General features: G+C 37.4%; 1 protein-coding gene across 1 annotated transcript in view; it reads right to left on the bottom strand.

Annotated features, from left to right (window-relative positions):
• Positions 1 to 13514, bottom strand: part of LRBA (LPS responsive beige-like anchor protein) — a 383648-nt gene that overhangs the window by 293560 nt on the left and 76574 nt on the right. Inside the window, 6 exon segments of the mRNA XM_032223698.1 lie at positions 3561 to 4008; positions 5521 to 5659; positions 6558 to 6665; positions 7683 to 7813; positions 10080 to 10260; positions 12345 to 12498. Of these exon segments, the coding sequence (XP_032079589.1) occupies positions 3561 to 4008; positions 5521 to 5659; positions 6558 to 6665; positions 7683 to 7813; positions 10080 to 10260; positions 12345 to 12498 (1161 nt within the window).

Raw genomic sequence — 13514 nt, 5'->3', positions numbered from 1 at the left:
TTACATGCACAAAAATTTGCACAAAAATCTATTAGGTTATAAATTTATATTATCAGAATATGAGCTTTGATTTTCACTTTAAAAATAATTTAAGATTAAAGACTATAAATGTTAGATGTATGTTAAATTTATTATGATTAATATTTTAATTTTGAATGGTCAGGGATAATACTTAAAAATGGCCCAAAAAAAGTACATAATTTTTTTTTCTACATTTTGCTACATAGAAAAAAAACCAGTATTTTGCTATGTCGTATCAAAAGTTAAAAGTTAAGATATTGTATGTGTACTATTTATCATAGTACTTTGCCATGGATCCTGAATCATTAATTTGTAGCAAGGATGAAGTAGTGTTACTGTCATTCAATGAAAGAAAAATGTTTCCTTTTTTCATCCTATAGAAAGTATATGCATTGGTTAGATGTATGAATGAAAAGAAGTGAATTTGTTGGGTTATGTCTTTAAGAGATACATGCATCCATGTGAGTGTAGGAGTATGTGGGGACCTGCATGCTCTACTTAGCATCCCAAGGCAGGAAGTTGTTCATTAATAACAGATATGAACCTGTTGTGGCCCAGCAGGAGCCGTTGGAGCTGCCACCAGACTCCGACAGCGAGGGGCCCTATGAGTCGGCTCTGGAGGATATGGAGGACCCTGGACAGGGTTCCGACTCCGAGCAGGGTGCAGAGAGGCTGGTTGGCCACTAGGAGGCGCCTGAGCCTTGGACCAGTGGGGAGGAGACAAGGGAGAGTGATCCGGACGCCAGCAGTGAGTTGTTCCTGGATGCCTGGCTCCGAAGAGCTAATAGGCGTCAGGAACAGTTGCGCAAGTATAGGAGGTAATTGCACTCAGCTGGTGGTCATTAGGCTCCTCTCCAGACTATAAAAAGACTGCTTGTGCACACGCCCCTCTTGCAGAAGTCAACGCATTGACTAAAAGTTGGAGAACTTTTGTAACTAGCTTGGCAGGCTGGTTTGCTGCCAAGGTTTGTCTGAGTTGCTGCCAAGATCCTTATCTGTTTGTTATGTTTGGCTTTCAGCCACCGAGGTTTTGGTTTCTTGCTAATAAAGTACATTCCAGCTAAGCTTGTCTCAGCATTCGTTACTGGATGGAGGAGGGGTCAGAACATGAATCTATTAGTAAAACAAAAACTAAAGTGGCTTTTTTTGGCTCTTCCCCCCCCCCCCCCGCCCCTCCACAGCTAAAGCCTAGCCCAGCCTGGCTCAACATCCAGGCCGAACAGGCTTCATCAGCAATGAGAGCAAGAAAAGGGTGAAAGTCATCTGGGATCGTGGAGTGCAGGCCATCAGAAAGCCAAAAAGGCTTAGGGAAGGAGATACGCAGATGAGGGAGTTTGAAGCCCCCTATGGACATAAGTGTGGGCAGGCTGCCAAGTGGTGAATATTTGTAGCTCGGATGTAGGATGAGGGCGAAGATTGGTTCTCCAAACCTTCACCCTCAGGCTGCCAAGTGCCCACTTTTAAACCAATAATTGAAATGTCCACAACACTTCCATTATTTATTTCATCTGTTTCTTCAAAACTGATGACTACTGAAGTAATAAAGTACATTCTCATAATTCAGTTAATTTGCGTATTTGACAGGGACTAATGAGCTTATGTGTTAGGATAGCTATATAAATAAGATAACATAAAAACATTGCAAAAACTCTGAAATACCTTAAAAATAGGAAAAAGTTGGCCTTAAAATCTAATTTTCACTGCAAAGAACAACTATTTCTACTATTCTTTTTAAAGAACTGAAAAATGTAAGATCATATTTCAGAACTTTTAATAACTATACAATAGATAATTTTGCTTCATTTTTTTTATTCAGCAGGACTTTAAATAATTTCCAACACTTCTACTGTTCAAAAATGAAATGAAATAGTATTTTTGCCTCCGGAAGTCTATAGAAAATAAATACTGCAAATAGTCTGTCAATTCACTGTCTCTACTTCCTTAATGAAAAAAACAGACCAGGTCCTGAACTTTTATCAAGATAGATCCCTGGCAACCACTAATCACCAGATTGGATCTCCATGTAAGATAAAAGAGTAGTTTTGGGTATGGGAATAAGCACACATCATCTTCTTGTTTGCAAAAATCCACAACCTGCCAGCCTTTCAGCTAGGTCTCACTCACATAGCTGTTACTGTATATTCTCCAGCTATGGCTGAAGAGTTGATAATCCTTAAAATACGAGGAGAGTTTTGATTTCTGACACAACATTCCTGAGATAAATGTAGGATCAGAGAGATGCTTTAAAATTCCCAGAGATATTTTTCTATATAACTGCTACATAGGAAAAAAATTAACAAGATTTCTTCTTCCCCCACCCCAGAAATTAATTCACAAAGCCCTGTGTTCCGCACTAGACAATACATTAAATATAAACCAGATACACTAAGTTCCTCAGAGCATCCTGAAGCCAGCTTGCTCCAAGTTTCCAACTGTAACGTTAGTATTGTGATGTCCCTAGAGATAAAACCAGCTCGTTTCCTGAACAACAGGTCATAACCCATTCTACCCACAATCAACCTAACACAGTAGCACATGCGCGCATGCACATACACACACACATACAAATCTGGAAAAAAAATGGGAGCAGGCAATATAATGAGGTTCCACCACATGTTAAAATCTTACAAGAATATCAATTTTACAAAGTTTTAGTTTTTGCCCCTTTAATGCAGCAACATTATATCCTGTATTCACCAATGCATATAGATTAATTTTGATCACTTTCTTCAATCTGCACAATAACTGGAAATTTAGAAGCTCAGTAAGCAAAGTCATACACCTGTATAAAGCCAAGAATATAGTTTGTTTTAATAAAACATGCAGGTGGTTTATTTAACTCGAATGAATAAAATTGAACAATTGAGCATTAAAAAAACAATTTTAGTCATGGAAAGATTTTCACTTTTTTATGGTTATTTTTCCTTTCACATATGTCATTATTCAATCTGCTTAAAATTGCAACTATACTGATTAATGCTTATGCTTCTGAATTTATTCCCTATAATGCAAAGTCTTCAAAACATCACAAAGCAATCCTGAAAAACCCTGAACTAATTTCCTTTCTCCCATCTGCAAAAGCTTGTTTGTGACTTATGACAGTTTTTCACACCTATGATTGCTGCAAAGTCCCCAGGTTAGATGATCAGAATTCAGACACTTAGCAACTAGTTCATATTTAGAATGGTTGCAATGTCCTGGGGTCATTTGATCACATTTTGTGACCTTCTGACAAGCAAAGTCAATGGGGAAGCCAGATTCACTTAACAACCATGTTACTAATTTAACAACTGCAGTGATTCACTTAAAAACTGTGACAAGAAAGATCATAAAATGAGACAAGATTTACTTAACCAATGTCTCAGCAACAAAAAAATTGGGTTCAACTTCAGTCATAAGTCGAGGACTGCCTATATTATACTTTTAGATTTATAAAGTATATTTATTTGCAGGTATGCACATTTCAGGAAAAATATTTAATTTTTTAAAAACTTATTTTATATATCATTTTATATAAATCAAGGTTTAACCATCTTTACCTGTCAAAAGATTGAAATTGTATTGGTTGTGCAGTGGCCCCATCACCAAGGGCTCCAAGAAAAACAGGTGGAAGAACAGTAGGGTCCACTGTGGCCCCATCTGCAGGAGCACTGACCAAACTTCTTAGGATGTCTTTCACATTGACGTTTTTTGCAGTTTGTACAGAGGATGCAGTTTTACCATCAATCTCATTATGTACTTCGTTTTTATTTTCTTGAGATTTATTAACTTCTGAAGAAAGAGTACATAATATTTCACTGATTGCATCTGGACCTGTACTTATACTTTGTCTTTCTGGTTCAGTAACCATCTCAGAATTGTGTCCTGATCCGGAATAAGCTTCCTCCTGGATTCCAGAATCCCTTCTTTGTGGAGATGTCACACTTTCTGACTGTTTGGCAGGTTCCTGACTTAAAGTGGTAATAGCTTCACATTGTTCTTCCTTAGCTTGAGAGAGATATAAGATATACTATAAAACATCAGAATTACCTTCAAAGTGATCAGATTATTTTATAAACAATTGCTGTCTTAACAAAAATTACAACAAATAACTGTTCCTAAAGTTTTCTGTTCTTAATTCATCATATGGACAATACTAGTGGTTACTATAACTAAGAATTCCAACTAGGTTCTATACTAGAGCAATTAAAATATAATACTTACAAGGTTTCTTTACTTACTCAGTTATCAGATATTAGGACTGAAAAGGAACTAGTTAGGTAGACAATCTACAACTTGTCAAAAAGAACATGGTGAATCTAGAAAACAATTAAAACTATAATGTACAGAATATCAGGGTCTGCTATAACTGGTTCCACATTCCATCCAATCTTGCTATTCTTAAAAAGTTAATTTTCAGCAGTATCATCCAATTTGGGAAGTATGCCATGACTTCTATATCTCTTTCCTGACATCTAGTAATTATCTGGAACTTTGCCACTTTGAATTTTTCAGTCATAAAATCTTACAAGCAAAACCAGCAGGACTCTTTACTTACAAGCAAAACTGGCTGGACTCTTTACTTACTAATAAATCAATGCCCAAATTTGTCTATTCCAATCTATTTAGCTACTTGACATGATCAATTTAACATTCAGCTAAACACATTGTTGCATTTGGACTTAGATTGCATTTCTTAAAGTGTGATTATACCTTTTTTTGGGCAGGGGGTTGAATTAGATGACCTACAAGGTCCCTTCCAACTCTGTTAATCTGTAATCCAATCTGTAATTTATATCCATGTATGAACATAAGGTATCATCCAGTTAATTTCTGAAGGACATTGATCCTATTTTGTGTTTACTACTACTAATATATTTTTATCTATTAAACTTGCATTAAACCAATGAAATATTTAAAAAATAATGTTCTGGACCGTAAGCAGAAATGGATGAACAGTTCCAAGGTTCTCTGAGGGCTAATAAACTAACTCCATATTTAGAAGTAATAATCAGAAATTTTTAACATCAATTTTCAAGTGTCAGATTAAAAGTAATCTTTCAATTCATATTTTTAAAGTACAAATATGAAAGTATGTTATTAGTAACATTTTTCATAATCAAAACGAATATCATAGATCAATGAATTATTCAGAATGTTAAAAAGATTGTTTTGAATAGAACCTAAGCTAGAAATAAAAATATTCACCATTATGCCCCCAAATTATATAAATGAATAAAACAATCCTATATATCTATCAAACATATGCAGTATGAATATATTTACTGAATAGTAGTTTGCAAACTGATCTGTATGGCCTGCTAATGATTTTAAGAGTATTCCCCAACATCAGCAATGTTGTGTGGATTTCAACTCCTGTTTGAATTCTCCAGTAAGCCCAACAAATACTAAAAATTCTAGGAACTGAAGACACACGTCTTCAAGTTGCTGAAATTTATAATTTTATGGATATCCTACTCTAATCAATAAAGTATATTTCCAGATGCCTACAGTACTAACCTATTTTGGGTGACTGAGAAGGTTGAAATTGCCTCCGTTCATCTTGAGGTTCCAAAATATCTCTGTATTTTGATACCATGAGTACAGAGATAAAATACACTACAGCCAAAGCCAAGAACTGTGCCTGCTTACTGTCCTCCTAAAAGAACAAAAACGAATAAAAATTATTTTATTGTCCTACACTAAGACCTGAATTACACATTACTATCACAAAATAATTTCCTCAAGGAAATTACAACAAAAAATATCTACATGGATTTATTTATTAGGGCTTTGTGAATCACATGGAGCGATTCTTTCAGAAGCAAAGTATCCCTTCAAGTCTGTTACTCGATAAAACAGCTTACCACAACTGTTTCAAAGAGCTCCCCACAATATCTTATGATGAGTACATAAGCAAAGACTCTTTATCCAGGAGTAGCAGTGGAATTCAGAATTCATTTAAAATTTGCAGAAGCACATTTAGAACTCTCCCTTTCTGCTCATTTAATGCTGGACTAAATCCTGATCTTTGCTAATCGCATATGTTGATAAAATAGCAGAATATTTTGTTTTGTAATTTTGAATGTTCTAATGTAGAAACCTTCTAATCTAGGCAATCAATACTACTTTCATCTCTGAGTGAAGTAAAACACCTACAGCTTCAGAACTGGGAAATGTCATATTGGGATTCTATTGACATGTATTGGTAATATACTAAAAAAATATTTGGACTCATTTCAGTTTTACATTTTAAATAGAAAGAACTTGAGTTGTCCTGATGGTTCAACTATTGTAGGAACACAGTGATAATAACAATCTGGTTTTTAATACATTCCAATTTTAAAAATATTCGGAAAATCCAATCCACCTGCAGAAACAATTGTTAATATGATCTTAAGCTTTTCACATGATCTCAATTCCTGATTTGTTAGTCCCACAGTATTTTACAATTCTTGTATATACATCATTAGATTTTGGTATCATTGGATGGTACATAAGTTTAACAACTATACATGACTATTAAAAGAAGGAATTAAGTAGGAAAAGTTGCTCACTATATCTCTGAATACCACTGCACGGAGCCGATTAATATCCATATCCTGTAGAAGTCTGTCAATATCTCTTATTGGAGAAATCCCTCCAGTTACAATATCAACTGGACTCTGTTCAAAAAAAAAAGGGCATGTATTATTTAATTTTGAATATCTATCTATAGATATATCTATCTATATCTGATGAAAAATCAATTAAATTATAGATTTTCAAAAATGTATATAAAGTTTAGCTGGGCTAAAAATATGCATCATAGGGCAAACAATTGTCAACAATTGTACCCCAAATGGACTTACAGAATGCCAAGATCCATTACTTCTGAGAAAATGAAATTTGAAGAAGTTAAAACTACTTCAGTAGCTCAGCCATTGCCGATCATCACATGATCCTCATTTTCAACATTCTATCACAGCCACTCACACAATCCCTCATTCGCTTCCTCAGGAAGGAAGGAAGATATCTGAGGGTCAATAAAAATTTCTCCCATAAAGAAATTAAATGAGGAAGTCAGAAGTTGCTCCTGTTCCCACTGATTTTTGTCCACACATGGTCATTCTGTTTTAGGTAAGGAAATATACCTGAAAGGACTACACATGATCCTTATTTACAAGTTTCCCTGACACATTCTCACAAGCCAAGGCAGGGAAGCTTGCAGGGAAATTATATAACTGTGGCTGATAGCAGACACTGGGTTTGAAGTTGCTCCTTTCTTCCTGGGAAGCTTGCAGGGGAAAAGTCAATGGGGAACCTTGCAGTCAAGGCCACAAGTTGCTCAGGTAAGTCTTCCCAACCCCACACTTTCTGCCAGTCTCCTTGCACTTCTGCCGTGCTGGGCAGCCTTGACTCAACAGATCATGACTGTCCAGTAATAAAATAAAACTATGCAAAGAAACTAAAGGTATTTATGAGTTACATTTAGTACATCTTTCTTCCTGAAAAGTGACAGCATTTATATGTAGAATTATTACATTGTATATACAACTTAAAATAAATGTCTAGGTAATTAAACAACCATACTTGGTTTTTAATACTTACATTAAAATAAAAAAGTCACATAAATGTATTCATCTAGATACAGAGGAGAAAAACTCATTATTTGCCAATACTGATTTAAAAAATCCACTTGCCTTTGCTCCAGTCCTTCCTGAGGCTATAAGGCTTTGTATTATTTTCTGACGCTTAACATTTTCTCCACTAGGCTTCATTAACATATGCTGTTGCTGACACTCCAAACAATTTCTCACGGCTATCGCACATACTAAAATGAAAGGACACATTTTAGGGATATTTCTATTGAGATATTTAATTAATTTTCAGTTCTGTGATATTTCATTTTCTTACTTTTTAATTACAATGGAATGTGTAAAACATTCAATGTTGCTGCAATTTGATTTCCAAAATGTCCCATTTATCTACACGCTATGCTGTGGGCGAGTCATCTATTTTTGCACTGGATTTTCAGACTGAAAGCAGTTTCTGATGATAAAAACACAATGCCATGAAGCATCTAGAATGGTTCTGAACCATCTACTTGTAGAAATATATGACTCATCTCTAGAACATAGTGATTGGCTATTCTAGAATGTTTTGCATATAAGGTTAAAGAATTTCCAATTCCTTTTAGAAAGGAAGAAATAATTCCTTTTTCACTCAGCAGAACTTTTCTCCAAACAGCCTTTTTTATATAAATGGCAATTAGAGCTCTAGATCAGTGATGGCGAACCTTTTCGGTACCAAGTGCCAAAACAAGAGCATACTCAAACATTTTCGGTACCGAGTGCCAAAATGGTAGTGCACGTGTGTGAGTGCGCGCACGTCAAAAACCAGATATCTTCTGGTTTTCAGCATGCACATGTGCACCGGCCATCTGGTCTGCTGGTTTCTGGTGCACATGCACATATGAAGACCATCTGCCTGATGCTCATGCGCTGGCTCCGCCTTCCCTTTCGAGGGTTCTTACACCACCCTGCCTGCCCCCCCTGGTCCCCATTGGGGCGGTGGAACATCCCCACTGACTACCCAGTTTCACTGCCCTGGACAGTGAGAGAAAGTTGGGCATGGAATGCCGCTTCTCTCCGCTGGAAATCTGGAGCCTCTTCCCAGCCTCAGAACAAGCCAGTGCAGCCCCCCCCCTCTCCTGCCACTTCTTCCAAGGGAGTGTGACTGCTTCCCAGCCGGCATGTCTCCATGCATGAAGAGCTGCACTCTCCACCGGCCACCGTGGGGCAGCTTGCTGGGGCTTCCCAGCCTGGCCAGCTTGGGCACTGCAGAAGAGCAGGCCAGCCCCTGCACATCCCCACCACCTCTTTTGCCAAGGAAAAGTGACCACTTCCTGTCCAACACAGCTTTTACTGCTTCCCATCCAGCACCATATCTCCGGCGTTCCTCCTGCACAGCCATTCCACCCTAGAAGAGCAGCAGCGGCAGGGCAGGAACGACAGGCCACCCAAGCCCACGTTTGGTGGCTGGGTGGCTGGCTGCTCAGCCTGCTGCTCCTCCCGCCTCTGGGAAAGCGGCAGTGTGAGAACTACCATCTCCAGGGACAAGATGGCAGCGAAGATGGGTGGGCTGGTGCTTCCCTCCCTCCCCACCCGAGTGGGCTTCTTGCACTGCCCCAGCCCTCCAGCCCACATTTGCTGGCTGTGAGAACCGGGTGAGGGGGCGCCCCAGAATCCAGAAGAGGAAGGGGAGCAGAGCTGCTGGCCAGAATGGTCAGACTGGGACTTCCCTCCTGGGGAAGCAGTGTGGAGAAGCGGTGGTGGCAGTGAAGATGGGCAGGCTAGGGCTTCTCTCCCTCCATGTCTCTATGCATGAGGAGCTGCACTCTCCTCCGACTCTCCTGGGCAGCTTGCTGGGGCTTCTCTCACTCCCCATCCAAGAGGGCTTTTTGTGCAGCTAGCAAACGTTGCCTGTGTGTTGCCGCTGCTTCTGCTGCTCTTCTGGCATGGGGGGGGGCTGTGAAGGAGGAAGGCCAGAATTATGGTATCGGACAGGAAGCAGTCATGCTTCTTTGGTAGATGCGTGGTGGCCAGCCAGGTGCTCTGGACCACGGATGCACCCTGGCCTGAAGGGCTAGGACTGGGCAGGAAGCCTGCTCGGATGGGGAGGGACGGAAGCCCCAGCCCGCCAGGCCTGGACAACAGCTCTCTTCCACTAGAAAGCGACCGCCAGAATACCCTCCGCATCTTGCCATTGCTGGTCTTTGCATGCACATGCATACCAGAAACCAGAAGATCAAATGGCTGATGTGCATGTTCACACTGGAAACAGGAAAATCATCTTTCTGGCATGTGCATGCGCACCCGTGTATGTGGAAACCATCTGGCTGGCACACTGGAACCCGAAAGAGCAACAGGTGACGGCTCCAAGTGCCACTTGTGGCATGCATGCCATAGGTTCGCCATCACAGCTCTAGATGGATACAAGGACATTATAACTTTGATAGGAATTTTCTTTGTGAATATATTTAAGATAACTTATCAAAGATTAAAAAAACATCTTAATGCTAACAACTATTTGCTTACCAAGTCGAAGACATTGCCGTAAAATTCCACCAGATGACATATTTTTCTCTGACTCAATTTCAGTAAATCCAAGGGAACTTGCAAAGATCAATACATCCACAAGGCTAATTAACCTTTGAAGGAATGCTATGGAAGCTTCCACTGATAATCCTTGAGTTGGCTCAATGCTTTCCAATTCATGCTGGAGAATGAAAAATGATTTATTTTTATATACCTTCCTAAATTACCATAGTCTAATATGTGCTTCCTGACTTTCTTCTAATCCTTTCCTCTCCAATAAATATAAACTCAAACATTAATTCTCTTTTTGCTAGTTATCCCAGCACTAGGGTAAGCATTCCAAATGATGCAGTGGAGAAAAGGGGAAGCTGCAATAAAATTGTAAGTAGTCATGATCACATGATTTTTCACAGTGGCTATGGCATTTAACAACTAAGTTACCAGTCCCAATTCTGGTCACGAAATGAGGACTAGCTGTACAAATGGAATTAATGGTTGAAATGTCTCAATTTATTTGTCCAACAATCTAGGAACTAATAACAATATAAATAATAAACACCGGTTCCAATTACTATTGGAACAGGATTATCTCTATTTTCCCATTCTAAGAAATTAAGAGGATAATGATTGAAGAAGGTTGCTCAATAGTAACATGTTTGCTCATATTCATTTTTATAATTCTATTAAATATCAATTAGGATTATAATATTTCCTTAGTGTTTTAATGATTAACTCTTTTCTCAATGTTTATCTTAATGTCCTCTAGATTTTTTTTTCTGTTGTATTGATGCTATAATTTAATATTCCCTAAAAATACAGTATATTGTTCTAATAAATAATACAAAATAATATTTTATCTTCCAAAAGTTTTTCCTGCAAACACAGGCTCTGCTCCTTCTTCTCCCACCCACCCCCACCCCCAATCAACTTGAAGGAATTGAGCAATTGGTTTATTATCTGAGCCTGACCTTGTGGGCTGAAATAAATGACTAGCCTAAAGTCACCCAGCCAGCTTTCATGCTATACTTTCTTGGTTCTAGCTTTGTGTCTTAATCACTAGACCAAATAATATAAATAATTTCTATTATTTATAAATAATATAAAAGAGAACTGTTTCAAAACTGGTTCCATGAAGAAGCAAGTATAACTGTAAATGACCCTTGATTGCCAAATACCATAATAAACAAACTTTAAATTACTACAAAGAAAGATCTGAAATAGAAATAAAATGCACAAATATTTCAGCAAAATTGTAAAAAACATAATAAATCAGAATGTGATTGTAATTTACAAAAATTAGCAATCTATTGAACAGTGATGGGCACATTCTTGGGAAAGAAAAAAATGATTAGGAAACATGCCAACAGCACAGAGATAATCTTGTTCCCTTTAAGCCCTTTTCTGGATACAAAAGTTCCATGTCAGTTCCAAAACCCTCTGTAATTCCTGCCTATTTCCCAGAAAGGAAATTTATGACAGCACATCACACATTTTTGTTTTCATCAGACAGTCATGGTGCCCTGTTATATATAGGCAAAGGAACTGCATCAAAGTCATGGGGTCCCTATGGGACTTTTGAGAATAAGGGAAAGGGATAACATATGAGAGTAAAGGTGCATGAATAAATGCATATGTTATTCCTTAACTGGCAATGTGGTTCAAAAGTTTTGAGAATGCTCTCTTAAATTAATTATGAAATGTCTCAAACTATTTTATTCTATGGTAGATTTCATCAGTAAAGCAAAAAAATGCATTTATGATAAGATTTTAACAGCAAAAAAGATTAGAAGGGCCAAAAACACAAAATAGGCCACCACTCCAATCTGGTATTCAAAAATTGTTTCCTGGTCTTGGAAGAAGAAATGATAAACTGATATGTCATAAACATATATAAATGGCAATGCTTCAATCACGAGGTTGCAACTGTCATCTTATCCTTTTGCTCTCCTTACATATGCCCCTGGATAATATTATAGAATGTGAGCACATTTGGGCAAGGAAGGGAAAGAAACAGAATGATTCCAAGTATCTCATCTTTAACAGACTTAGACTGGATCTGAGAGAATGTTTTCTTATATCCTTTTTTACTCAAGAAAAAGAAAGGCAAAATCCATGTCACATAATTCAGTTTTTTGGTATTGGCTCACAGAACAAATCCCCCCCTCCCCAGCAGAGCCCTAAGCAAGCATACGTGAGCATAATTTTAGTTTAGTATAATCCAATGCACAAAGACACCACTTGTGTATTGGAAATTGAATTTCTTACCGTAGCAGATGTAGCAGCTGAAAGCAAAGGTAATATGCCACCACAAGCCATAATCATATTGTCCATCACTTGAGAGACAAGATGAATTGTGTTATGTACAAAGATGACATTATCACTGCTGTTCACGAAGTCCATCACAGTCTTGGTAGAATGACTGCTCCAAAATAAAATATACAGAGTATGTGTAAGTTTTCTTGCAGTGTTACAAAATACTTATTTATTGAAGTATTATTTATTTTTATCAATCAGAAATTTCTCCTGCAGCCAAGAATTACACATCAGCATTCTAAGTTACCAATGCATCTTCATCTTAACTTGAAAATGCCCTCCCCTTATCCTTCTAATTTTCTCCAGAACATAGAACTCCACAAACTATGTTTAAGTATGTGATGAATATTTATTATTAGGAATTATCTAATGCCTGCAAAAAAACACTGAATAAATTATCAGATTTCACCTTAAGGGTCACTTAAGACAATGAGATGAGTGGTGTTTAAATGTGATGAAATAAATTAATAAAGTGGATTTGAACTCATTCCCCCTAAGAGGAAACCAGTAAGTTATAAAGATATTGCAAACTTCACTTTCTAAGCAAAAATAATAATAAAAATGAAAGAAATTTAATTCCTGTTACAACAAATAAATGCAATAAATTCCTTCTATTTCTTGGGCTTTCACCAAAGTATTCACTGCATGTGATTTAATACATTTTCATTTTGGTCAATCCATAGACTAAAACTGATGAGTTGGGAAGCCCAAAGATGCTTTTTCAAAAAAGCAACTGGACTTTGTTTTTCCCTGAAAACGTTTCACTTCTCCTCCAAGAAGCTCTTTTGGTTATGAGTGTTCAGAGTTCACTCAGAACTGAAGGAGCTTCTTCGATAAGAAGTGAAACATCTTCAAGGAAAAACAATGTTCAGTTGCCTTTTGAAAAAGCACTTTTTCGAAATCTTTGGATATATTAAAAAAGGAAAAGGTAATTCAAACATGGTTTCAATACGGGCAGTTACAGGCTAGATGGAAAATAGATCAAAAAACTGGCTTTATGCAAGTTGAGGATAATTTATTTAAACAAATTAGAGACCAAAGTTCAATGCATATAAAAAGATTATATAATGTAATAATAGAAATTGATGCTGAAACAGAGCTAGTTAAAGACTGTATGATTAA

The sequence above is a fragment of the Thamnophis elegans genome, chromosome 9 (genome assembly GCF_009769535.1).
Source record: "Thamnophis elegans isolate rThaEle1 chromosome 9, rThaEle1.pri, whole genome shotgun sequence".
Classification (NCBI taxonomy): Eukaryota; Metazoa; Chordata; class Lepidosauria; order Squamata; family Colubridae; genus Thamnophis; species Thamnophis elegans.
This window is presented reverse-complemented; position numbering and strand designations above follow the sequence as displayed.